This window comes from Salvelinus namaycush, chromosome 3, assembly GCF_016432855.1.
Source record: "Salvelinus namaycush isolate Seneca chromosome 3, SaNama_1.0, whole genome shotgun sequence".
NCBI lineage: Eukaryota > Metazoa > Chordata > Actinopteri > Salmoniformes > Salmonidae > Salvelinus > Salvelinus namaycush.
Window position 1 is genome coordinate 18,003,314 of NC_052309.1, and position 26,763 is coordinate 18,030,076.

Sequence of the window (26,763 nt, forward strand, 5' to 3'; positions counted from 1 at the left end):
TATTCCAGCTTCAGGAGGAGGCTGCAAAATCAAAATGAACACCTTCAAAAAGTCCAAACCAGTCCAAATGATCTCCTTTTAGATAGTTCCTATGTTCCCCAGCACGCCGCCTCACGGTGCGGTGATCCACCCAGAGTTAAGATTCCAGGCATGAACTATACCCAGTCTGGATCAGCATCCCATCTCCACAGCAGCAGTCCTGTGCCGGGAGAGGGGGAGTGGAGTTGCTTGGACTGAATCAGGAAGAGCTGTTCCAGGTCAGACACTCTCTCAAATCAACACACACACACTGGCAGTGGGGATACATTTTTGTCACGCAGTACTTTTTCCTTTCTTTCTATTGTTTTTCTTTCTTTCTTCCCTCTGATTCCTACATCCTCAGCAATAGTGCCACTTAGTGGCAAGTGGGTTATGACTGCAGTGATTATGATTCCCCTGTAGTCTTTTGCCGTGTTTTTTTTTCTTTTTAGCACACAACATACATTTTTAGCACACAACACAAGCATAAAGTTTACAATTACAAAAAGTTCACTATTTACTATGTTTTTTTCTAAGAAGTCGGTAGCAGCAGTGTAATTAAAACCTGGCAAAATCAATTGACGTTAGTTAGAAGTCCAGCTATCAACTGTTGGTAAAAGTAATTGTTTTTCAATAGTTTGTAGTAGTGATTACAGGGTGGCTTGTTACGCACTCAAACACACATCATTCATCAGAACAGAATCAAATATTCCACATTGTTCCTTTAATGACATGCATTGACTTACCTAAGGGTGCTAATTATGTTTATTTTACATAATTTCTTTGACTGGGAAAATGATCAATAATAAAAGATTCAGTACTCTATTCAATCCGTATTGCAGAAGTTCAGCGTTACAGCGTGATTGAAATTTAAAGAAATGTTACCGCGTTGGCAGAGATTGCATTCATGGTAAACGCTGCATATGTCAGCTCAATCAGAAATGACCTTGTCAGTCATTGATATATAAAAAAACATTTGGCTTGACAATGACAACAATGGAGTTGGCAAGAGCACAAACAGATCTGAGGCCAGTGTCAATTATTTTGTGCATGGACTCTACAAGGTGCCAAGCATTCCACAGGGATGCTGGCCCATGTTGACTCCAATGCTTCCCACAGTTTTGTATAGTTGGCTGAATGTCCTTTGAGTGGGGGACCATTCTTGATACACACAGGGAACTGTTAAACGTGAAAAACACAGCAGCGTTGCAGTTCTTGACACAAACCCGGTGCGCCTGACACCTACTACCATATCCCGTTCAAAGTCACTTAAATATTTTGTCTTGCCCATTCACCCTTTGAATGGCACACATTCAAAATCCATGTCTCAATTGTCTCAAGGCTTAAAAATCCTTCTTCAAACCTGTCTCCTCTCCTTCATCTACATTGATTGAAGTGGATTTAACAAGTGACATCAATAAGGGATCATAGCTTTCACCTAAAATGCAATTTTCTTCTTGTTATTGTAAACAAAATTTGTGCTGACTGATTAACAGTGTCAAGGTCCTTTTCAACTTATTCCCGAAACCCTTCTTCTTTAAATTTGTATTGGCAGATCACAGCCAACTGAAAGATGCATACACCGCCACCTACTGTACTGGAGTGTGAATTATGTTCCATTTCTGCTGGTACAGTTGACAACAATGGTGAATGACAGATCTGTAAATCACATATCTATGTGAATTTGGTGGGGTCAACCTAAAAAGTTACATTTTAGTCTTTATTTTTTTAGTCTTTTTAAATAATACCAACATCATTGCATGTTTGCGCGACCTTTGTGCAGTCAATAGAAGCTATGTGACTGTTTTCAACACATCAAGTGTTATAGACTATGTTTTTTAAACAAGCAAGATAAATGAAGGTTCAATCAGTACTGAGTGAACGAACAACAATAAAATCTTCCTGTCATCACCAGACTGTGTAAAGTGTACGTTCTTGACAGAGTTCGTAGCGTAACCGTCAGCGTCACGACCATAGGATCTGAAGGTCCTGGGTTTCTGACCATTCTATTTCGTGTATAGTTTTGATATCCGTCTCCCAGTCCCGACACACACACTGGCCTGTGCATGCAAGCACGGTGTGCTTATTTTCAATTATTAGGTGGCTCTACGGTGCAGAGAACAGTGGAGACTGGAGAGCTCAACTTTTAAGGAATACGTCATGGCCCTCATCTGTCAGATGAACTCCACCCCTACGGTACATCCCAGGGACACACTGTATAATGGCAGGGTGGTGGATTGTGTTCCCTGAAATGTGCACACCAGCTGATTGAGGGAGCACCAGGACCTCTCTATGCACTTGTTTATCTTCTGGTCCCACTGGAACATCCAGCTCCTCCACTGCGCGATATCAGAAAAGACCATTGTTGTCCCGGCAAACATTCGGATGACCCCCTCTAAATCCACGCATCTGCCGCACCAATGCCGTCCCCTCGGTGTGTCCCAAGTCTCTGCTGGCGCAGAGCACCATGCAGTTTGTGCCACTCATGCTTTGCTCTCCAAGCCACCTAATGTGACAGTCAATAATGTATTACTGCTGAGCGATGAACCAAAATGGTGGTTATTTTTCTGTTTTTAAACGACTAATTGACGACGTTGTTTTTTTTCTTGTGAGCTCGATGTGCAGTTTCTGTAGAGATAAATCAGATCAAGCCTGAACAAGCCAATATGCTACATAATTTAGCGCAGAAAACATGGTAATTAACTACAATGACCATAATCTATTGTGCGGACACTTAAAATTGTCAGGTCTGTGCTGAGTAAAACATTGGGATTGAGAGAAGAGAGAACAGGCGACCGAGAGGGATAGAAAGCAATTGCTTCGCGAGTCTGAAAATACATTATCAAAGTGATTGATTCAGCAGTCATAATGAGTGCCTTATTTACATTGAAGAACAACAAAATAGTGATTTTGTCAGACAGCATAGGCAGGAGCTCTCTAGAGATGAGATGATAACCTGGAATTAAATAATAAAGTCATCAAATAAAACAAATATTTTATTAAAGTTAACTAAAGTGAATAAATGATGGTTAATAAGTGATAATCAGTAATGGGCAGTCACTTTTATTAATGATTGTATTCTGTGTTGTTACAGCATTCAACCTACATATTGCAAAGTGCATTTAATGTTAAATAAAATATTCGAAACCGAAATCAAAAACCGACCTCAAAAAGCACTAATCGCTCAGCACTATAATGTATGTACAGTTGAAGTCAGAAGTTTACATACACCTTAGCCAAATACATTTAAACTCAGATTTCACAATTCCTGCCATTTAATCTTAGGAAAAATTCCCTGTCTTAGGTCAGTTAGGATCACCACTTTATTTTAAGAATGTGAAATGTCAGAATAATAGTAGAGAGAATGATTTATTTCAGCTTTTATTTCCTTCATCACATTCCCAGTGGGTCAGAGGTTTACACACACTCAATTAGTATTTGGTAGCATTGCCTTTAAATTGTTTAACTTGGGTCAAACGTTTCGGGTAGACTTCCACAAGCTTCCCACAATAAGTTTTGGTGAATTTTGGCCCATTCCTCCTGACAGAGTTGGTGTAACTGAGTCAGGTTTGTAGGCCTCCTTGCTCGCACACACTTTTTCAGTTCTGCCCACAAATGTTCTATGGGATTGAGGTCAGGGCTTTGTGATGGCCACTCCAATACCTTGACTTTGTTGTCCTTAAGCCATTTTTACACAACTTTGGAAGTATGCTTGGGGTCATTGTCCATTTGGAAGACCCATTTGCGACCAAGCTTGAACTTCCTGACTGATGTCTTGAGATGTTGCTTCAATATATCCACATAATTTTCCATCCTCATGATGCCATTTATTTTGTGAAGTGCACCAGTCCCTCCTACAGGAAAGCACCCCCACAACATGATGCTGCCACCCCGTGCTTCACGGTTGGGATGGTGTTCTTCGGCTTACAAGCCTCCTCCTTTTCCTCCAAACATAATGATGGTCATTATGGCCAGACAATTCTATTTTTGTTTCATCAGACCAGAGGATATTTCTCCAAAAAGTACGATTTTTGTTCCCATATGCAGTTGCAAACCATAGTCTGGCTTTTTTATGCCGGATTTGGAGCAATGGCTTCTGCCTTGCTGAGCGGCCTTTCAGGTTAGGTCGATATAGGACTCGTTTTACTGTGGATATAGATACTTTTGTACCGGTTTCCTCCAGCATCTTCACAAGGTACTTTGCTGTTTTTCTGGGATTGATTTGCACTTTTCGCACCAAAGTACGTTCATCTGTAGGAGACAGAACGCGTCTCATTCCTGAGCGTTATGGCGGCTGCGTGGTCCCATGGTGTTTATACTTGCGTACTATTGTTTGTACAGATGAACGTGGTACCTTCAGGCATTTGGAAATTGCTCCCAAGGATGAACCAGACTTGTGGAGGTCTAAAAAAAATAGTTATTGGCTGATTTCTTTTGATTTTCCCATGATGTCAAGCAAAGAGGCACTGAGTTTGAAGGTAGGCCTTGAAATACATCCACAGGTACACCTCCAATCGACTCAAATGATGTCAATTAGCCTATCAGAAGCTTCTAAAGCCATGACATCTAAAGCCATAACCGACTTGCCAAAAACTATAGTTTGTTAACTAGATATTTGTGGAGTGGTTGAAAAATGAGTTTGAATGACTCCAACCTATGTGTATGTAAACTTCGGACTTCAACTGTATGAGTAACTGTGTACAACACACCACCACCTGGTGTTATGTTGGGCATCTACTGACCAAACAAACTGACCAAACAAAGATTTTATGAAATATACAGTATATTTTTCTTTATGACATGTACTGTATTGCTAAATAAAAAGGTTTAAGAAAATACAGGCAGGCACCACATTACTACCATACAAAACAGCTCGCTAAATCAAGCATGATGGTCTAGTAAGTATAAAAGTAAAGCTTGTTTTCATATAATTTAAGAAAGCTTGAAAAGGTAGTAGAATGGGATTATTGTGGTGTGTGAAGAATCCAATACTTTAACTTGTAGGCGATACAAATCACATTATTGTGGGAGAACCTCCTCTAATATTATGAATTAGGCTGTTTGAGAAGGTTTGAATCCTAAGTAACCTGCACATTGTTTGAAGTACAATAGACCAACATAGCTACTGTAGTAGGTCAAAGCTGTATGCTGGAAAACCTTGGTAGAACATGGGTGAAGTAGGCATTGTGGTACTCATGTGAATTTCCTTTCTTTTTCAGCTTCATACCAATACCTACTTTGACTTAAAACATAGTTTTTTGTTTTTAATATACATAAGAAATACTGTAAGTGCAAGTAGGCTAACAGACAATGAGAAGTGCAAATATGCAAGTTGTTGTGAAAAATAAAAGGTCAATGTCATCAGGGTTATATTTACCGCAGCTCTATGGCCTTGGGGATGACTGAGCCATGAGATCTAGCAGTCTAACGGAGCCCCAAAGAACTGATTTAATAAAGAGAGGTACTTTTCATATTCTTAGTGTACTGTAGCCTATTTACCGTAACAGAGATCCACTCATCTAAAGCATTCATCTTTTTGTAGAGCCAACTGTTGTATTTGTGTTGTGAATGTGTGAATATACACCTCTTAGATGTCCACTCTACTGTACAGTCACATCTTTTAACTACTAGGTTACTTTGATTTCAATGTCTCTTGGGACTCTCCTTGTAACTTGTCAGTAGGTTATATCATCATACAGCAACTTACACTTGGACCATAATTGACATGTTTAGAGACAGATCTGGAAGTGCCCAATTTACTTACTTATTTGTCATCAATCAGGATAAAGAATGAACAGGTCTTATAGTGGTGGGAAAAATAGTCCTACAAATATAAGCCTTTTCAAGGAACTAAAGACTGACCATCGAATTTTGTTTAAATTGTTCTGTAGGCTTACTATAAATCAAATATAGGCTACATGCATTGGTCGCACTATCCATGTGGTACAGTATCCCTAATCGTTATAGAGTATGAGTGACGCTGATGCGTTTCCAGAAGTGGACTAGAAGCATTACGAGACGCAGTAGAGCGCACCTGCACAGACAAGACCAGACAAGGGAACTATAGTGTAGCTCTTCCAAAGGTAAGTCTCTCTTTGAAAATCTCAATAGTCATCCTGCAGATTTCTATGAAATGGCAACTTTGCCTTCTCAATCTTATGAATTTACCTCACCATTTGTTCTCTCTGAGCTTTTACTGTATTTTCTTTCTTCGTCAGTTTCATGTACTTGTTTCAGTAAGAACATACGTGTCATTTGATAAAGTTATGGTAAAAAATAAGAACAATAAATCACGATGGAGTGGATTCGTCCAAATGCCAACCTTTCCTTGATTATTTGTATGATGACTAAAGCTTTTTTCAGAGAATGTTGGTGTGTATGGCTTTATCGTTTTTCTTTTATATTCCTTACGTTTCTTAAAAAATATATATTTGTATCTGCTAGGTTTCTCTGGCAATATGTAGGCTATAACACACTTTTCTGATGTGATTCCATTTGGAAGGTGACTTGTGAAAATGGAGATTGCGTCACTGAATGAAACTGCTGTGAACAGCACCATGGACAGAGCCAACCGCACCTACATACCTTATTACCTGCACTCATCCGGCATGTCTGTCATCTATATCCTGTGCTATATGGTGGTTCTCCTGCTCTGCGTCGGGGGGAACGTGCTGGTCTCCCTGGTGGTCCTCCGGAACCGCAACATGCGCTCCGTCACCAACCTCTTCATCCTCAACTTGGCCATCAGTGACCTGCTCATTGGAGTGTTCTGCGTTCCAACGACTTTGATTGACAGCCTAATATCAGGTGAGAAAGTGGAGGGAGCAGAAATGCGTAGGGCACATGCAGAAATCGATGTGGGATCCCCGCCGCAAGGGGAATCATATGGTTCTGGAGGCGAGAGTGTTAACTTTGTATGAAGGGATCAAAGGTTTCAGTCTGGCTTTTACAGCTCGAGGCTGTCTCCAGTTCAGTCAGCCAAGTGTGAGAAGGTCTGGAGTGAAAAGGCTGAATTTCAATCAACTTGCTGTTGATATGAATGAATTATTGCATACCTACTGGGCACACCACATCATTTCAACGGGGAAATGTGGGTAATATTTGGTTAAGTTGTTCAATGAGATTTCAACCTTTATTTACCTACGCAAAAAGACAGCCATAAGTTTCTTGAATTCCAAACATTTGTTGATTTCACTACGCTTTCATCCATCTATAAAAAGCACAACAAAATTCCAAAGGAAAAAGTTAAAACAATGTCAGATTTTTGATTTAGTTGTCATCTAAATGTGTTATCACTGCAATTTCAACAATTTACAAGCACAATAAAGTTTAAATGGGAATAGAATGTCAGAAATGTTGTATTCATACATCTACTTCATGTTTGTTATTACTGTGCTTCATCTAAAATCACAACCAAATGACCTGGGCCTGGTTTCCCATAGTGTTTAGGCTTACTTTTATTTATTTTTTATTTAACCTTTCTTTAACTAGGCAAGTCAGTTATGAACAAATTCTTATTTACAATGACTGCCTATCAAGGGGCAAAAGGCCTCCTACAGGGACTGGGCTAAGATTAAAAATACAAATGTAGGACAAAACACACATCATGACAAGAGAGACACCGGCAGCAGCACATGACACAGCACGGTAGCCACACAAAATGGCAGCAGCACAAACATGGTACAAACATTGTTGGGCACAGAAAACAGCACAAAGGGCAAAAAGGTGAAGACAATAAGTGTTTTATTGATACATGTTTCCTACAATGGCCGAAGATGTAACAGGTGTTTCCCAAAACAGCACCCAGAGAAAAATTTGCTGAGTGCGTTGTTGAAGCATGTGTTGATACTGATGGGATCAAAAGAAAGGCAACGTTCCTCTCGGATCAGCGTTCTCCATTCAAATCTTACATTAACGTTCAAATTATTCCACAATCGTGACGACGGATCAGCTCCTAGAAAGATATTATTACCTATGACTGCAAATATTGAGGTGGCTTATTCTAACACTTACCCTATAATAATGCACTAAAATATTTGGCACATCATTGGGCACCTTAGGCTACACATCATGAAATATATTGAGACAAATTACAGACAGTAACCTACAAGTAGCTATATAATATTGAAATATTGATAATTTATTTGACCGAGATTCGCTCCGCCAGAAAGATGCATCAATCTCATCAATCAATCTGCATCAATCTCAAAGTTAAAGTTTCCGAGTGAGGGCCTCCCGGGTGGCGCAGTGGTCTAGGGCACTGCATCGCAGTGCTAACTGCGCCACCAGAGTCTCTGGGTTCGCGCCCAGGCTCTGTCGCAGCCGGCCGCGACCGGGAGGTCCGTGGGGCGACGCACAATTGGGCTAGCGTCGTCCGGGTTAGGGAGGGTTTGGCCGGTAGGGATATCCTTGTCTCATCGCGCTCCAGCGACTCCTGTGGCGGGCCGGGCGCAGTGCGCGCTAACCAAGGGGGCCAGGTGCACGGTGTTTCCTCCGACACATTGGTGCGGCTGGCTTCCGGGTTGGAGGCGCGCTGTGTTAAAGAAGCAGTGCGGCTTGGTTGGGTTGTGCTTCGGAGGACGCATGGCTTTCGACCTTCGTCTCTCCCGAGCCCGTACGGGAGTTGTAGCGATGAGACAAGATAGTAATTACTAGCGATTGGATACCACGAAAATTGGGGAGAAAAGGGGATAAAATTAAAAAAAATAAAAATAATAATAATAATAATTCAGAGTGAGCGAAACAGCAACCCTCCGTCTCAGTATGTGTAGACCATGTATCTGATGCTGTCTGGACCAAAAGAGTCCAGAAATGTCATACTATTTCTGTCCAGACAGTATCAGATGCATGGGCTACATATAGAGGGGCGCTGTTCAGCTCGCGCGGATGCTTTGTCCGACGATATAGTGTCAGCAGAGAGGAAGCGGCAAAGAGAGAGGGCACACTCGCCAAAATCTGTCCAGTATAAACCCAGTGCGTTTCTATGGGAATAATATGCAGACCTAAGCTTGTTGTCTGCCTTCCAGCCTTTGAGACAAAGACTCCCATTGTTAAGGTGGAGACATGAGCATCTCATCATGACAGATCTCTGGTTTCAGCCTCTTGCGAATTGGAAAGGAAAGTTAAAATCTAAATAAAATGTTATTCGTCACATACACATATTTAGCAGATGTTATTGCAGGTGTAGCGAAATGCTTGTGTTCCTAGCTTCATAAGTGCAGTAGTATCTAAAAATTCACAACAATACACACACATCTAAAAGTAAAAGAATGGAATTCAAAAATATTTAAATATTAGGACAAGCAATGTCGGGGTGGCATTGACTAAAATACAGTAGAATAGAATACAGTAACATTTGAAATTAGTAAAACAGTATGTAAACATTATTAAAGTTACTAGAGTTCCATTATTAAAGTGATTCCATGTCTATGTATATACTGTACGGCAGCAGCCTCTAAGGTGCATGGTTGAGTAACCGGATGGTAGCCTACTAGTGATGTCTCATGGCCTTGAGATGTTTTTCAGTCTCTCGGTCCCAGCTTTGATGCACCTGTACTGACCTCACCTTCTGGATGGTAGCGGGTGAACAGGCCATGGCTCGGGTGGTTGATATCCTTGATGATCTTTTTGGCCTTCCTGTGACATCGGGTGCTGTAGATTTCCTGGAGGACAGTGTGCCCCCGGTAATGCACACTCCTCTGGATAGCCCTGCGGTTGTTGAATTTTAACTTTGAGATTTTTACCATTTTCCTTCAGATTCTTATGGGGCGCTTCCCAAAAGGAAGTGTCCCAAAAGGCACTTCCTTTTGGGCCGGCAGGTAGCCTAGTGGTTAGAGCGTTGGGCCAGTAACCGAAAGGTTGGTGGATCGAATCCCCGAGCTGACAAGGTAAAAATCTGTTGTTCTGCCCCAGAACAAGGCAGTTCACCCTCTGTTCCTAGTCCGTCATTGTAAATAATATTTTTTTCTTAACTGACTTGTCTAGTTAAATAAAGGTTACATTAAAATATAATAATAATAATAATAATAATAATAATAATAATAATAAACATCTGAAATAAAATGGTAAAAATCTAAAAGTTAACAAACAATGATTTTGAGAATCAAAAACATTATTATTCAAATGAAACTGTTCCAAGAAAATGTGCATTTATACATATTCATAACTGGCACACAGATCAGTAGAAATTGAAGAATAAATTGTAAGCTTCTCCAAACTTGAAACTCATGAGTTGCCTATGGTCTTTACTACTACACCCATTCGGTGGCGATTTTAGCATGTAAATCTTGCTAAAAAAAAACATAGCTGATATGGCTGACTTGCTGAAACAAATGTGGTTACTACTCACTCCTTTTGGATTTGTGTAAGTTGATAAGAACCACATTCTCCTTCAATAATAATGAATGCTAAAATAAGTTTAGACTTTTTGTTCAGTAAATTCATAATATTTATTCTTATATCATTAACACTTAGCTTGAAGTATAAGCAAGTGCAAGCAAACGAGTTGTGATGAGGTAGGCCTATTCGTTCAGCACTTTCAAAATGGACACAGACAGAAATTCAGAGAGATGTTAGTTCAGATAAATTTAGCAACATGTCGAGGCCTTAACATAGCTAGCGAGCTAGCTAAGATTTTGAAAGTATGATGTTGATATGATCAGTCCAATCAAAGCTATGTAGATATAACGTGATTTGATGTAATTTTATCTATAGTCAATGACCTTGAGCCTTCTTGGATGGTCACTTCTAATGTAAATCTATGGCAGCACCCAAGGGGGCTTGAACTGCCTAGCTCTCCCTGTAGATTCTGCGGTGACACTAGAGAAGATTACCAATGCCTACGCTCTGTATTTTCCACTGGCTGCCTCTCCACCACAGAAAGCACTGAGCTAGGCTGAAACATCTGTATTTTCCACTGGCTGCCTCTCCACCACAGAAAGCACTGAGCTAGGCTGAAACATCTGTATTTTCCACTGGCTGCCTCTCCACCACAGAAAGCACTGAGCTAGGCTGAAACATCTGTATTTTGGAGCTGCCTTAGTCAAGAAAGCAAGAAAGAGATCATGTTTGTATTTGGCTTTATTCGCTCAATAAATTAGTTTTTACATTGTTCGCAAACTGATATGTGACACAAATTATTGCCAAAATAACATGCTCTGCCCCACCTGCCGTGAATGACGGGTCGCCACTGTACCCATTTATAAAATGCATGCAATTCTGCCACACATAGGAGGCCCTGTGAAAAAACGTGCCAGCCTATGGAAATCGAATGCTGTTCAACTGATTAGTTCTGGCACCGGGAGTCACGCCTGCTCCCACTCCCCCTCTCTGGTCCTCGAGGGTGCCAGGGTGCCAGGCTGCCCATCATTACGCACACCTGTCACAATCGTTACACGCATCAGCACTTCATTGGACTCACCTGTACGCCATCACGTTTTGATTGCCTCCCCTATATCAGTCTATTCCTCAGTTTCATCCCCGTGTCAGCATTATTGTCATTATGTTTCCCTTGTCCAGACGATGTCCGCGTTTCGTTTCATGTCCGTTATTCATTAAATGTTCACTCCCTGTACTTGCTTCTCGTCTCCCAGTGTCACGCTCCTGACCTATTGTTCCTTTTTCTTTTATTTATTTAGTTGGTCAGGGCGTGAGTTGGGGTGGGTTGTCTTTGTGTGTTTTTGTATTGTCTAGGGTGTTGTATGGTTTAGGGGGTTAAGTAGAGTAGATGGGTTAGTGTTCAGTGTAGGTGTCTAGGAAAGTCTATGGTTGCCTGAATTGGTTCTCAATCAGAGACAGCTGGTTATTGTTGTCTCTGATTGGGAGCCATATTTAAGGCAGCCATAGGCTTTAGCTGTTGGTGGGTAATTGTCTATGTGTAGTGTTTGTGTCAGCACTATCTGTCTGTATAGCTTCACGGTCGTCAGTTTTGTTATTTTGTTAGTTCGTGTATAGTTGTTCGTTTCTTGTTTGTTTTTTCTCTCTTCTTTAAATAAAGAAGATGTATTTTGCACACGCTGCGCCTTGGTCCAATCTCTCACAGCAAGACGATCGTGACAGAATTACCCACCAACCTAGGACCAAGCGGCGTGTCAAGCGGCAACAGGACCCACCTACACAGGATTCATGGACATGGGAGGAGATACTGGATGGTAAGGGACCTTGGGTACAACCGGGAGAATATCGCCTCCCTCGTGACGAGCTGGAGGCAGCTAAAGCCGAGAGGAGGCGATATGAGGAGGCAGCACGGAAGCAAGGCTGGAAGCCCGTGAGTACAACCCAAAAATGTCTTGGGGGGGGCCTTAAAGGGAGTGTGGCGAAGTCAGGTAGGAGACCTGCGCCTACTCCCTGTACTTACCGTGGAGAGCGAGAGTACGGGCAGTTACGCAGTAGAGCGCATGGTGTCTCCTGTACGCGTGCATAGCCCGGTTCGGTACATTCCAGCTCCACGTATCGGCCGGGCTAGATTGAGCGTTGAGCCGGATGTCATGAAGCCGGCCCAACGCATCTGGCCACCAGTGCGTCTCCTCGGGCCGGCTTACATGGCACCAGCCTTACGCATGGTGTCCCCGGTTCGCCTACATAGCCCGGTGCGGGTTATTCCACCTCCCCGCACTGGTCGGGCGACGGGGAGCATACAACCAGGTAAGGTTGGACAGGCTCAGTGCTCAAGGGAGCCAGTACGCCTGCACGGTCCGGTATTTCCGGCGCCACCTCCCCGCTCCAGCCCAGTACCACCAGTGCCTACACCACGCACCAGGCTTCCTGTGCGTCTTCAGAGCCCTGTGCCTCCTCCACGCACTAGCTCTATGGTGCGTGTCTCCAGCCCTTTACCACCAGTGCCTACACCACGCACCAAGCCTCCTGTGTGTCCCCAGAGTCCTGTGCGTCCTGTTGCTGCTCCCCGCACTAGCCCTGAGATGCGTGTCCTCAGCCCGGTACCACCAGTTCCGGCACCACGCACTAGGCCTAATGTGCGTCCCCAGGGTCCAGCATGCCCTGTTCCTTCTCCCCGCACTAGCCCTGAGATGCGTGTCCTCAGCCCGGTACCTCCAGTTCCGGCACCACGCACCAGGCCTACAGTGCGTCTCAGCCGGCCAGAGTCTGCCGTCTGCCCAACGGCGCCTGAACTGCCCGTCTGCCCAACGGCGCCTGAACTGCCCGTCTGCCCAACGGCGCCTGAACTGCCCGTCTGCCCAACGGCGCCTGAACTGCCCGTCTGCCCAACGGCGCCTGAACTGCCCGTCTGCCCAACGCCGTCTGAACTGTCCGTCTGCCCAACGCCGTCTGAACTGTCCGTCTGCCAAGCGCCGCATGAACTGCCCGTATGTACTGAGTATTCAAAGCCGCCCGTCTGTACTGAGCCTGCAAAGCCGCCCGTCTGCCATGAGCCTTCAGAGACGTCCGCCAGACCGGAGCCGCTAGAGCCTTCCGCCAGACCGGAGCCGCTAGAGCCTTCCGCCAGACAGGAGCCGCTAGAGCCTTCCGCCAGACAGGAGCAGCCAGAGCCTTCCGCCAGACAGGAGCAGCCAGAGCCTTCCGCCAGACAGGATCAGCCAGAGCCTTCCGCCAGACAGGATCAGCCAGAGCCTTCCGCCAGACAGGATCAGCCAGAGCCTTCCGCCAGACAGGATCAGTCAGAGCCTTCCGCCAGACAGGATCAGTCAGAGCCTTCCGCCAGACAGGATCAGTCAGAGCCTTCCGCCAGACAGGATCAGCCAGATCCGTCAGCCAGCCATGAGCAGCCAGATCCGTCAGCCAGCCATGAGCAGCCAGATCCGTCAGCCAGCCATGAGCAGCCAGATCCGTCAGCCAGCCATGAGCAGCCAGATCCGTCAGCCAGACATGAGCAGCCAGATCCGTCAGCCAGCCATGAGCAGCCAGATCCGTCAGCCAGCCATGAGCAGCCAGATCCGTCCGCCAGCCATGAGCAGCCAGATCCGTCAGCCAGCCATGAGCCGTCCAGCCAGGATCCGCCAGAGCCGTCCAGCCAGGATCCGCCAGAGCCGTCCAGCCAGGATCCGCCAGAGCCGTCCAGCCAGGATCCGCCAGAGCCGTCCAGCCAGGATCCGCCATTCAGTCCGGTGCTGCCCCTCAGTCCGGTGCTGCCCCTTAGTCCGGTGCTGCCCCTTAGTCCGGTGCTGCCCCTTAATCCGGTGGGGTTAATGTGGAGGGTGGCCATTTGGAGGAGGCTACGAAAGCGGGTAGTGACTATGGTGGGGTGGGGACCACGACCAGTGCCAGAGCCGCCACCGTGGACAGACGCCCACCCAGACCCTCCCCTAGACTTTATGCTGGTGCGCCCGGAGTTCGCACCTTAAGGGGGGGGTTATGTCACGCTCCTGACCTATTGTTCCTTTTTCTTTTATTTATTTAGTTGGTCAGGGCGTGAGTTGGGGTGGGTTGTCTTTGTGTGTTTTTGTATTGTCTAGGGTGTTGTATGGTTTAGGGGGTTAAGTAGAGTAGATGGGTTAGTGTTCAGTGTAGGTGTCTAGGAAAGTCTATGGTTGCCTGAATTGGTTCTCAATCAGAGACAGCTGGTTATTGTTGTCTCTGATTGGGAGCCATATTTAAGGCAGCCATAGGCTTTAGCTGTTGGTGGGTAATTGTCTATGTGTAGTGTTTGTGTCAGCACTATCTGTCTGTATAGCTTCACGGTCGTCAGTTTTGTTATTTTGTTAGTTCGTGTATAGTTGTTCGTTTCTTGTTTGTTTTTTCTCTCTTCTTTAAATAAAGAAGATGTATTTTGCACACGCTGCGCCTTGGTCCAATCTCTCACAGCAAGACGATCGTGACAGAATTACCCACCAACCTAGGACCAAGCGGCGTGTCAAGCGGCAACAGGACCCACCTACACAGGATTCATGGACATGGGAGGAGATACTGGATGGTAAGGGACCTTGGGTACAACCGGGAGAATATCGCCTCCCTCGTGACGAGCTGGAGGCAGCTAAAGCCGAGAGGAGGCGATATGAGGAGGCAGCACGGAAGCAAGGCTGGAAGCCCGTGAGTACAACCCAAAAATGTCTTGGGGGGGGCCTTAAAGGGAGTGTGGCGAAGTCAGGTAGGAGACCTGCGCCTACTCCCTGTACTTACCGTGGAGAGCGAGAGTACGGGCAGTTACGCAGTAGAGCGCATGGTGTCTCCTGTACGCGTGCATAGCCCGGTTCGGTACATTCCAGCTCCACGTATCGGCCGGGCTAGATTGAGCGTTGAGCCGGATGTCATGAAGCCGGCCCAACGCATCTGGCCACCAGTGCGTCTCCTCGGGCCGGCTTACATGGCACCAGCCTTACGCATGGTGTCCCCGGTTCACCTACATAGCCCGGTGCGGGTTATTCCACCTCCCCGCACTGGTCGGGCGACGGGGAGCATACAACCAGGTAAGGTTGGACAGGCTCAGTGCTCAAGGGAGCCAGTACGCCTGCACGGTCCGGTATTTCCGGCGCCACCTCCCCGCTCCAGCCCAGTACCACCAGTGCCTACACCACGCACCAGGCTTCCTGTGCGTCTTCAGAGCCCTGTGCCTCCTCCACGCACTAGCTCTATGGTGCGTGTCTCCAGCCCTTTACCACCAGTGCCTACACCACGCACCAAGCCTCCTGTGTGTCCCCAGAGTCCTGTGCGTCCTGTTGCTGCTCCCCGCACTAGCCCTGAGATGCGTGTCCTCAGCCCGGTACCACCAGTTCCGGCACCACGCACTAGGCCTAATGTGCGTCCCCAGGGTCCAGCATGCCCTGTTCCTTCTCCCCGCACTAGCCCTGAGATGCGTGTCCTCAGCCCGGTACCTCCAGTTCCGGCACCACGCACCAGGCCTACAGTGCGTCTCAGCCGGCCAGAGTCTGCCGTCTGCCCAACGGCGCCTGAACTGCCCGTCTGCCCAACAGCGCCTGAACTGCCCGTCTGCCCAACGGCGCCTGAACTGCCCGTCTGCCCAACGGCGCCTGAACTGCCCGTCTGCCCAACGGCGCCTGAACTGCCCGTCTGCCCAACGCCGTCTGAACTGTCCGTCTGCCCAACGCCGTCTGAACTGTCCGTCTGCCAAGCGCCGCATGAACTGCCCGTATGTACTGAGTATTCAAAGCCGCCCGTCTGTACTGAGCCTGCAAAGCCGCCCGTCTGCCATGAGCCTTCAGAGACGTCCGCCAGACCGGAGCCGCTAGAGCCTTCCGCCAGACCGGAGCCGCTAGAGCCTTCCGCCAGACAGGAGCCGCTAGAGCCTTCCGCCAGACAGGAGCAGCCAGAGCCTTCCGCCAGACAGGAGCAGCCAGAGCCTTCCGCCAGACAGGATCAGCCAGAGCCTTCCGCCAGACAGGATCAGCCAGAGCCTTCCGCCAGACAGGATCAGCCAGAGCCTTCCGCCAGACAGGATCAGTCAGAGCCTTTCGCCAGACAGGATCAGTCAGAGCCTTCCGCCAGACAGGATCAGTCAGAGCCTTCCGCCAGACAGGATCAGTCAGAGCCTTCCGCCAGACAGGATCAGCCAGATCCGTCAGCCAGCCATGAGCAGCCAGATCCGTCAGCCAGCCATGAGCAGCCAGATCCGTCAGCCAGCCATGAGCAGCCAGATCCGTCAGCCAGCCATGAGCAGCCAGATCCGTCAGCCAGACATGAGCAGCCAGATCCGTCAGCCAGCCATGAGCAGCCAGATCCGTCAGCCAGCCATGAGCAGCCAGATCCGTCCGCCAGCCATGAGCAGCCAGATCCGTCAGCCAGCCATGAGCCGTCCAGCCAGGATCCGCCAGAGCCGTCCAGCCAGGATCCGCCAGAGCCGTCCAGCCAGGATCCGCCAGAGCCGTCCAGCCAGGATCCGCCAGAGCCGTCCAGCCAGGATCCGCCATTCAGTCCGGTGCTGCCCCTCAGTCCGGTGCTGCCCCTTAGTCCGGTGCTGCCCCTTAGTCCGGTGCTGCCCCTTAATCCGGTGGGGTTAATGTGGAGGGTGGCCATTTGGAGGAGGCTACGAAAGCGGGTAGTGACTATGGTGGGGTGGGGACCACGACCAGTGCCAGAGCCGCCACCGTGGACAGACGCCCACCCAGACCCTCCCCTAGACTTTATGCTGGTGCGCCCGGAGTTCGCACCTTAAGGGGGGGGTTATGTCACGCTCCTGACCTATTGTTCCTTTTTCTTTTATTTATTTAGTTGGTCAGGGCGTGAGTTGGGGTGGGTTGTCTTTGTGTGTTTTTGTATTGTCTAGGGTGTTGTATGGTTTAGGGGGTTAAGTAGAGTAGATGGGTTAGTGTTCAGTGTAGGTGTCTAGGAAAGTCTATGGTTGCCTGAATTGGTTCTCAATCAGAGACAGCTGGTTATTGTTGTCTCTGATTGGGAGCCATATTTAAGGCAGCCATAGGCTTTAGCTGTTGGTGGGTAATTGTCTATGTGTAGTGTTTGTGTCAGCACTATCTGTCTGTATAGCTTCACGGTCGTCAGTTTTGTTATTTTGTTAGTTCGTGTATAGTTGTTCGTTTCTTGTTTGTTTTTTCTCTCTTCTTTAAATAAAGAAGATGTATTTTGCACACGCTGCGCCTTGGTCCAATCTCTCACAGCAAGACGATCGTGACACCCAGTGTCTGTCCTTGCACCGGGTCTGGTTTTGGGAAACAGCTCAGAGATTTAATGATGTGCCTACGAAGGTTCTACCCATGAATTTAGGCTTAAAATGCTTTTCAGGAACCGGGTCCTGTATTGCAGTTGAGATTACATTAAAAGTACATTGCAAGTGATCAATGTTGTTCAAGATTCTGCACAGATTATTATAGCAATTGTGTAGAAGACCTGCAATCTTTGGATGTTATCTTGAAAATGCACTCTTTCTGCGATTAGGCCTACATAAGAAGACATTTACAGTAGGCTAACCTCAAAATGTGGCCATGGATGTGTTACTCATTTTAAGGTTGAATAAATACTGTTACATTCGTTTGTAACATAGCCTTAACTTTTTATGGCTGCAGGGGCAGTATTGAGTCGCTCTGTTTAAGGTGCCCATTTCAAACGGCCTCGTACTCAATTCTTGCTCGTACAATATGCATATTATTGTTATTATTGGATAGAAAACACTCTCTAGTTTCTATAGCCGTTTGAATTATGTCTCTGAGTGGAACAGAACTCATTCTACAGCACTTTTCCTGATATGGAGTGAGATTTCAGAAATCTTGGCCCCTGCTCCCAGGTCAGTTCATAAGTCCCTGTGAATGCTATGATGCTACAAACACTGCCTACGCCTTCCTCTAGATGTCAGTAAGAGGTGACAATTTGAATGGAGTCGATTGCGCAATCAGGGCCTGTATAAAAGCCCAAAGACCGGATGTACCGTTCTTTTCCTGCTGCGCCTGACGCACGATGTACGTCGGACCTGCTCTTTTTCCAAGCTTGGGTTTAGCCAGTAATATTTCTCCGGTCATGTTTTTACTCGTTATAGGTGTTAAAAACATCATAAGGTAGTTAATTTGAACCGTTTTATAGCAATTTATATCCGTTTAGTGCGGTTTTGAGGAATTTCTTTGTGGTGCACTTTGAAGCGATGGGCACGTTTCCAGTACCGGTCGAACGTTAGTGGGCATTTCGACGGACAAGAGGACATCTTTCGACCAAAAGAAGATTAGACCCAAGAAAGGATACATTGCCCAAGATTCTGATGGAAGATCACCTCATAGTAAGAAATATTTAAGATGATAAATCGTTGTCCTGTCGAAAAATTTTAAACGCATATTCCGCCATTTTCTTTGGTATAGCTTCGCTTGGCGAACCCTGTATTGCACAGTAAGGATAATTTTAGAAATGTAATTCAGCGATTGCATTAAGAACTAATTTGTCTTTCGATTGCTGTCCACCCTATATTTTTTTAGTAAAGTTTACGATTAGTTATACATTACGCTAGAACAATGTCCAAAATGGCGCCCGACATTTTCAGGCTAGTTTTGCTAGTATTGTCATTGTATAACCACGTTTTTTTGTGGCTAAATATGCACATTTTCGAACAAACTCTATATGTATGTTGTAATATGATGTTACAGGAGTGTCATCGGAAGAATTCTGAGAAGGTTAGTGAAAAAATTTATATATTTTGGCGATGATTACGTTATCGCTCTCTTTGGCTTGAATCAATGCTCGGGTAACGTTTGCACATGTGGTATGCTAATATAACGATTTATTGTGTTTTCGCTGTAAAACACTTAGAACATCTGAAATATTGTCTGAATTCACAAGATCTGTGTCTTTCCATTGCTGTGAGCTGTGTATTTTTAAGAAACGTTTTATGATTAGTAATTAGGTAATACACGTTGCTCTGTGTATTTATTCTAGTCGAGTTGTGATGGTGGGTGCAATTGTAAACTATGATTTATACCTGAAATATGCACATTTTTCTAACAAAACCTATCCTATACAATAAATATGTTATCAGACTGTCATCTGATGAGGTTTTTTCTTGGTTAGTGGCTATCAATATCTTTATTTGGCCGAATTGGTGATAGCACCTGATGGAGTAAGAAACTGATGGAGTTAGAAAAGTGGTGTCTTTTGCTAACGTGGTTAGCTAATAGATTTACATATTTTGTCTTCCCTGTAAAACATTTTAAAAATCTGAAATGGTGGCTTTATTCACAAGATCTGTATCTTTCATTTGGTGTCTTGGACTTGTTAATGTGTGAAAGTTAAATATTAAAAAAAAATATTTTTTTGAATTTCGCGCCCTGCACTTTGAGCTGGATGTTGTCATAAGTGTACCGGTGTCGGGCTTGCAGCCATAAGAGGTTTTAACTTTAGGCTACTGTATTACAAAAGTATTATTCCATTGTGTTTGGTTTACAAATTGGTCCAATATCAACATTTAAAGGATAGCCTATCTAATGCTTGGATAGTTTCATCTGAGCCACTGGCTTAATCCTAGTCTTTAACTTAGATTTTTGGTTTAGTTGGAGACATGAATCCAGCATATCATTTGTTAACTTGTAACAAGTTGATAGGGTATTTACTGTATTGCAAAAGTGTAAATGAAATGTGTGTGATTGTCAATGCAACCAATATCAACATTTGAAGGAGATGTATCTTTTGTGCCACTGACTTAGTCTGGCTTTAATTGCAGTTTGTCTACAAATTAATACGTCTCACGTCTCCATCTCAACCAATAATCAAAGTTAAAGAATAGGACTAAATTAAATCAGACTTTATTTCAAGTTCATTTCAAATTTAATTTAGTTGAGATAGAGGAGAATCCAACATATAGTTTACTATTAATTTGTAGAAAAACTTGAATTAAAGCCAGACTAAATCAGTGGCACCAATGGATCTATCCAAGCAGAGGATCTCATTCAAATGTTGATATTTGTTTGCGTTCATACTAACCAAACACAATATAAAATCCAGTTTGTCTACAAATTTGAATAGTTGATATATTAAAATATTAAATGTTGGATTCACGTCTCCATATCAACCAAAAATCAAAGTATGTCTTTGCGTTATGTGTCGGACCCCAGTAAGACTAGCTGTTGCCATTGGCGTTGGCTAATGGAGATTCTAATAAATAAATTAAAATCAAATATTAATGATGAATTTGAAGATTACATTTTAAATCAACCAAAGCTTGAAACCCTAGGCCTATAAGGCTGTGTTTACACAGGCAGCCCAATTCTGATATTTTCCAGTAATTGGTCTTTTGACCAATCACACCAATTAATGAACTATGTTTTGCATATTTTTAGTTGAACCCTGGGTTGAATTGAGACAATAGCTCTTTATGACTTTGCAAATGTTATATAGGCCAAAATTGTACAATTGATGATATATGACTTATAAATATATATGGTTACATTTCATTTGCTCTCTCAAACCTACCCTTTGGAATGACTTTGATAGCAACAGTGAATATATTTAGTTATATATCGCTAGCAGTCAGTGACAAAATAAAAGATAAGCAGGGTTGGGCATGGTTAAAACCCTGGATGGGATAACAAATTAATAGTTGTAGATCAACTCTCCAGTAGGAGGTAGTGGATGTAACGTTGAATATCTGACGTTGTTTCAAAGGTACCAATTATACATATTTTATACACGGTTTGTCTATGTTGAAACTTGGTTACTATGATGACATAATCCTGTGGTTGAAATTTCACCCTCAAAACAACAGTTTTGACTTTTTTCAAATCCAATGAACTTTCCATGTAGATTCCATGTCACAATACATTGAAAAATGACATTCAAACAATGTTGATTCAACCAGCTTGTGCCCAGTGGGTACAGTTGAAGTCGGAAGTTTACATACACTTAGGTTGGAGTCATTAAAACTCGTTTTTCAACCACTCCACAAATTTCTTGTTTACAAACTATAGTTTTGGCAAGTCGGATAGGACATCTACTTTGTGCATGACACAAGTAATGTTTCCAACAATTGTTTACAGACAGATTATTTCACTTATAGTTCACTGTATCACAATTCCAGTAGGCCAGAAGTTTACATACACTAAGTAGACTGTGCCTTTAAACAGCTTGGAAAATTCCAGAAAATGATATCATGGCTTTAGAAGCTTCTGATAGGCTAATTGACATCATTTGACATCATTTGAGTCAATTGGAGGTGTACCTGTGGATGTATTTCAAGGCCTACCGTCAAACTCAGTGCCTCTTTGCTTGACATCATGGTAAAATCAAAAGAAATCAGCCAAGACCTCAGAAAAAAAATTGTAGTCTGGTTCATCCTTGGGAGCAATTTCCAAACGCCTGAAGGTACCACGTTCATCTGTACAAATAGTACGCAAGTATAAACACCATGGGACCACACAGCCGTCATACCACTCAGGAAGGAGACACGTTCTGTCTCCTAGAGATGAACGTACTTTGGTGCGAAAAGTGCAACTCAATCTCAGAACAACAGCAAAGGACCTTGTGAAGATGCTGGAGGAAACAGGTACAAAAGTATCTACATCCACAGTAAAACGAGTCCTATATCGACCTAACCTGAAAGGCCGCTCAGAAAGGAAGAAGCCACTGCTCCAAAACTGGCATAAAAAGCCAGACTACGGTTTGCAACTACACATGGGGAAAAAGATCGTACTTTTTGGAGAAATGTCCTCTGGTCTGATGAAACAAAAATATAACTTTTTGGCCATAATGACCATTGTTATGTTTGGAGGAAAAGGGGGAGGCTTGCAAGCCGAAGAACACCATCCCAACCATGAAGCACGGGTGTCACCTTCCTGACCTTATTTCCTTTGTTTAGTCTTTGTTTAGTTGGTCAGGACGTGAGCTGGGTGGGCATTCTATGTTTTGTGTCTCTATGTTGGGTTTGTTGTTTGGCCTAATATGGTTCTCAATCAGAGGCAGGTGTTTGTCATTGTCTCTGATTGGGAACCATATTAAGGTAGCCTGTTTGCACTGTTGGTTTGTGGGTGATTGTTTCCTGTCTTTGTGTTCTGCACCAGATAGGACTGTTTTCGGTTTTCTCATTTATTGTTTTGTAGCTTGTAGTGTTCACGTTCTTATTCTTTATTAAACATGTTGAACACTAGCCGCGCTGTGTTTTGGTCCTCTCCTTCATCCCAGGAAGAAAGCCGTTACAGAATCACTCACCAAACCCGGACCAAGCAGCGTGGTAACGGGCAGCAGCGACAGCAGCAGCAGCGTACTCAGGACTTCTGGACATGGGAGGAAATTCTGGACGGTAAGGGACCCTGGGTTCAAGCTGGAGAGTATCGCCGCCCTCGTGAAGAGCTGGAGGCAGCTAAAGCCGAGAGGCGGTGGTATGAGGAGGCAGCACGGAAGCGAGGCTGCTACATGTATCGGCCGGGCTAGAGTGGGCATCGAGCCAGGTGCCATGAAGCCGGCTCAACGCATCTGGTCTCCAGTGCGTCTCCTCGGGCCGGTGTACATGCCACCAGCCTTACGCATGGTGTCCCCGGTTCACCAGCACAGCCCAGTGCTGGCTATTCCACCTCGCCGCACTGGCCTGGTTACGGGGAGCATTCAACCAGGTAAGGTTGGGCAGGCTCGGTGCTCAAAAGCTCCAGTACGCCTTCACGGTCCGGTCTATCCGGGGCCACCTCCTCGCCCCAGCCCAGTACCACCAGTGCCAACACCACGCACCAGGCTTCCTGTGCTTCTCCAGAGCCCTGTTCCTCCTCCACGCACTCGCCTTGTGGTGCGTGTCTCCAGCCCGGTACCACCAGTTCCGGCACCACACACCAAGCCTCCTGTGCGTCTCCAGAGGCCAGAGTCTGCTGTCTGCCCAGCGCCACCTGCGCTGCCCGTCTGCCCAGCGTCGCCTGCGCTGCCCGTCTGCCCAGCGCCGCCCGCAGTGCCCGTCTGCCCAGCGCCGTCTGAGCTGTCCGTCTGCCCAGCGCCACCTGCGCTGCCCGTCTGCCCAGCGCCGTCTGAGCTGCCCGTCTGCCCAGCGCCGTCTGAGCTGCCCGTCTGCCCAGCGCCGTCTGAGCTGCCCATCTGTCCTGAGCCTTCAAAGCCGCCCGTCTGTCCTGAGCCTTCAAAGCCGCCCGTCTGTCCTGAGCCTTCAAAGCCGCCCGTCTGTCCTGAGCCTTCAGACCAGTCCGTCATTCAGGAGCCGCTAGAGCCGTCCATCAGTCAGGAGCCGCTAGAGCCGCCCGCCAGTCAGGAGCTGCCAGAGCCGCCCGCCAGACAGGAGCTGCCAGAGCCGCCCGCCAGACAGGAGCTGCCAGAGCCGCCCGCCAGGAGCTGCCAGAGCCGTCAGCCAGCCAGGAGCTGCCAGAGCCGTCAGCCAGCCAGGACCTGCCAGAGCCGTCATTCAGCCAGGACCTGCCAGAGCCGTCAGTCAGCCAGGACCTGACAGAGTCGTCAGTCAGCCAGGAGCTGCCAGAGCTGCCTGTCATGCCGGCGATGCCGGAATTGCTCCTCAGTCCGGAGCTGCCCCTCAGTCCGGAGCTGCCCCTCTGTCCAGAGGCCCCCATCAGTACAGTGGGGTTATTTTGGTGGGTCGTCATTAGGAGGAGGCCACGGAAGCGGGGATTAACTATGGTGGAGTGGGGGCCACGTCCAGCGCCAGAGCCGCCACCGTGGACAGATGCCCACCCAGACCCTCCCCTATAGGTTCAGGTTTTGCGGCCGGAGTCCGCACCTTGGGGGGGGTACTGTCACGTTCCTGACCTTATTTCCTTTGTTTAGTCTTTGTTTAGTTGGTCAGCTTGTAGTGTTCACGTTCTTATTCTTTATTAAACATGTTGAACACTAGCCGCGCTGCGTTTTGGTCCTCTCCTTCAACCCAGGAAGAAAGCCGTTACAACGGGGGTGGCAGCATCATGTTGTGGGGTATTTTGCTGCAGGAGGGACTGGTGCACTTAACAAAATAGATGGCATCATGAGGTAGAAAAATGATGTGGATATATTGAAGCAACATCTCAAGACATCAGTCAAGAAGTTGAAGCTTGGTCGCAAATGGGTCTTCCAAATGGACAATGACCCCAAGCATACTTCCAAAGTTGTGGCAAAATGGCTTAAGGACAACAAAGTCAAGGTATTGGAGTGGCCATCACAAAGCCCTGACCTCCATCCTACAGAACATTTGTGGGTAGAACTGAAAAAGCGTGTGCGATCAAGGAGGCCTACAAACCTGACTCAGTTACACCAGCTCTGTCAGGAGGAATGGGCCAAAATTCACCCAACTTATTGTGGGAAGCTTGTGGAAGGCTACCCGAAACGTTTGACCCAATTTATACAATTTAAAGGCAATGCTACCAAATACTAATTGAGTATATGTAAACTTCTGACCAACTGGGAATGTGATGAAAGAAATAAAAGCTGAAATAAATCATTCTCTCTACTATTATTCTGACATTTCACATTCTTAAAATAAAGTGGTGATCCTAACTGACCTTACACAGGGAATTGTTACTAGGATTAAATGTCAGGAATTGTGAAAACTGAGTTTAAATGTATTTGCTTAGGTGTATGTAAACTTCCGACTTCAACTGTATCTATTAAATGTATGCATTTTCCCTCCCTTTCACGCCGTTTGCTCCCTTAACGCAATTTATATCCACATATCTACAGTATTAAAATCCGTTGTCAATCGAAACACATTAAGATTCGTTAAGATTAAAATATTTGGTGTAGCAACCGGGCTACCGCTTGTGTGTAATGCAGTCTTTCTTTCCAGGATGGCCGTTTGGCCAGATTACATGCACCATGAGCAACCTGGTCCAGGGGATGTCAGTGTCAGCATCAGTCTTCACTCTGGTGGCCATAGCTGTTGACAGGTAATCCACCACCACACTATCCTGTCACAGAACTGTTTGTGCTCTTGTCAACTCCATTGTTGTAATTGTCAAGCCAAACATTTCTCTCTGTGGCATTCGGTCTCTCTTCCTCCCTACCCCCTCCCTCTCTCTCTCTTGCTCTCTCTCTCTCCCTCTGTCTGTCTTCTTCCCTCCCTTCCTCCCCCTTCTCTCAGGTTCACAGGTATTGTGTACCCCTTTAGACATCGAATGAGGCCTGTGGCTGCTCTCGTCACCATCCTCTTCATCTGGGTGCTGGCGTTTGCTGTAATCTGCCCCTCGGCCGCTACCCTGACCATCATTCACCTGGAGGACACCTACCTGGTCCAGGACAACCAGACATACCCTGTCTTCGTCTGCTTCGAGAAATGGCCCCGGCCCGAGATGCGTCGTGTCTACACCATGGTCATCTTCGTGCACGTGTACCTGGCCCCCCTGGGTGTCATCAGCATCATGTATGGCTGCATCGTTGCCAAGCTCTCAGTCAACCTGAGGCAGGTGAGGCTGGCAGAGGTGCGGAGGGCCCATTCCCAGCGCAGGGTTAAAGTGATCAACATGCTAATCATGGTGGCGGTGCTCTTCATGGTGTCATGGCTGCCTCTGTGGACGTTAATGCTGCTGACTGACTACAGGGATCTGGACACGCAGCAGATTGACTTCCTCAGCAGCTACCTGTTCCCTGTGGCCCACTGGCTGGCCTTCTTTAACAGCGGGATTAACCCCATCATCTATGGCTTCTTCAATGAGAACTTCCGCAGGGGGTTCCAGGCTGCAGTGGCCTGCAGGTCCTGTTCACAAAAAACAACAACGGGGGTGGTTAATACACACTTCAACTTCCCTCCCCCTAACAGAGTATTTAACGAGAACCCTGAGTCCTCTGGTGGGAGGAAAGGCCACTGCTCTAAGGGCACTCCTAAGGTTGTCCCACATGGAACCAATGGAATCCTCCTGGATGACATTAACAGGAATGCTGGACTCAACAGGGTGATTGGAGCCTGGGTGGAGTGATTCTAATTAGGGCTGGGACGATTATAGATTAATTGTTGTGCAAATGGCCATGGTTATTGCAATAATTGAGCTTGTAATGCATCATAATGCATCTTTACAAATTAGCTATGAGATACCTAAGGAATACAACATAGCTTTGTTGACACACCCCTGTCTCAAAAACAAATCATTTTGACTGCTGGGAACTTTTGGAAATGAAGCTTCTATTAACTATTAACCATGCTGTTCTGCTTGCAAAATGATAACCAACGTTACCCACTCATGGTGTAGGTGTGGTTCCCTTGCGCACACTGAATATATGTAATTCAACCACTGAAAACACTCCCATTGTTGGCCAACAGATTTCACTCAATAGGGTGAAAGTACATTTATCTAAAGCCATCCCTTTGAATACGGTGTCCCTTTAAATCAAATTTTCTCGACAAACTCACTATAATATGTATCATGAGAATGGGTTCAGAATAGGGATCAATCGAAGCAAGCCATGTAAATACACACATATTCA

At 45.9% G+C, this 26,763-nt stretch overlaps 1 protein-coding gene across 1 annotated transcript; it reads left to right on the plus strand.

Moving 5' to 3' along the window:
* Positions 1-6,533: 6,533 nt before the first annotated feature.
* Positions 6,534-26,258, plus strand: LOC120044249 (neuropeptide FF receptor 1-like). The gene is made up of 3 exons (XM_038988855.1): positions 6,534-6,825; positions 25,133-25,232; positions 25,427-26,258. Exons 1-3 carry the CDS (start codon positions 6,534-6,536, stop codon positions 26,256-26,258), a joined length of 1,224 nt encoding a protein of 407 aa, XP_038844783.1.
* The last annotated feature ends 505 nt before the right edge of the window (positions 26,259-26,763 follow it).

What these genes read in the sequence shown, in the direction of transcription:
- LOC120044249 (XM_038988855.1), top strand. Translation starts at nt 6,534, where the DNA reads ATGGAGATTGCGTCACTGAATGAAACTGCTGTGAACAGCACCATGGAC. An exon ending in GATTGACAGCCTAATATCAG is followed by an intron (nt 6,826 to 25,132) that starts GTGAGAAAGTGG and finishes CTTTCTTTCCAG; the next exon opens with GATGGCCGTTTGGCCAGATT. An exon ending in GTGGCCATAGCTGTTGACAG is followed by an intron (nt 25,233 to 25,426) that starts GTAATCCACCAC and finishes CCCTTCTCTCAG; the next exon opens with GTTCACAGGTATTGTGTACC.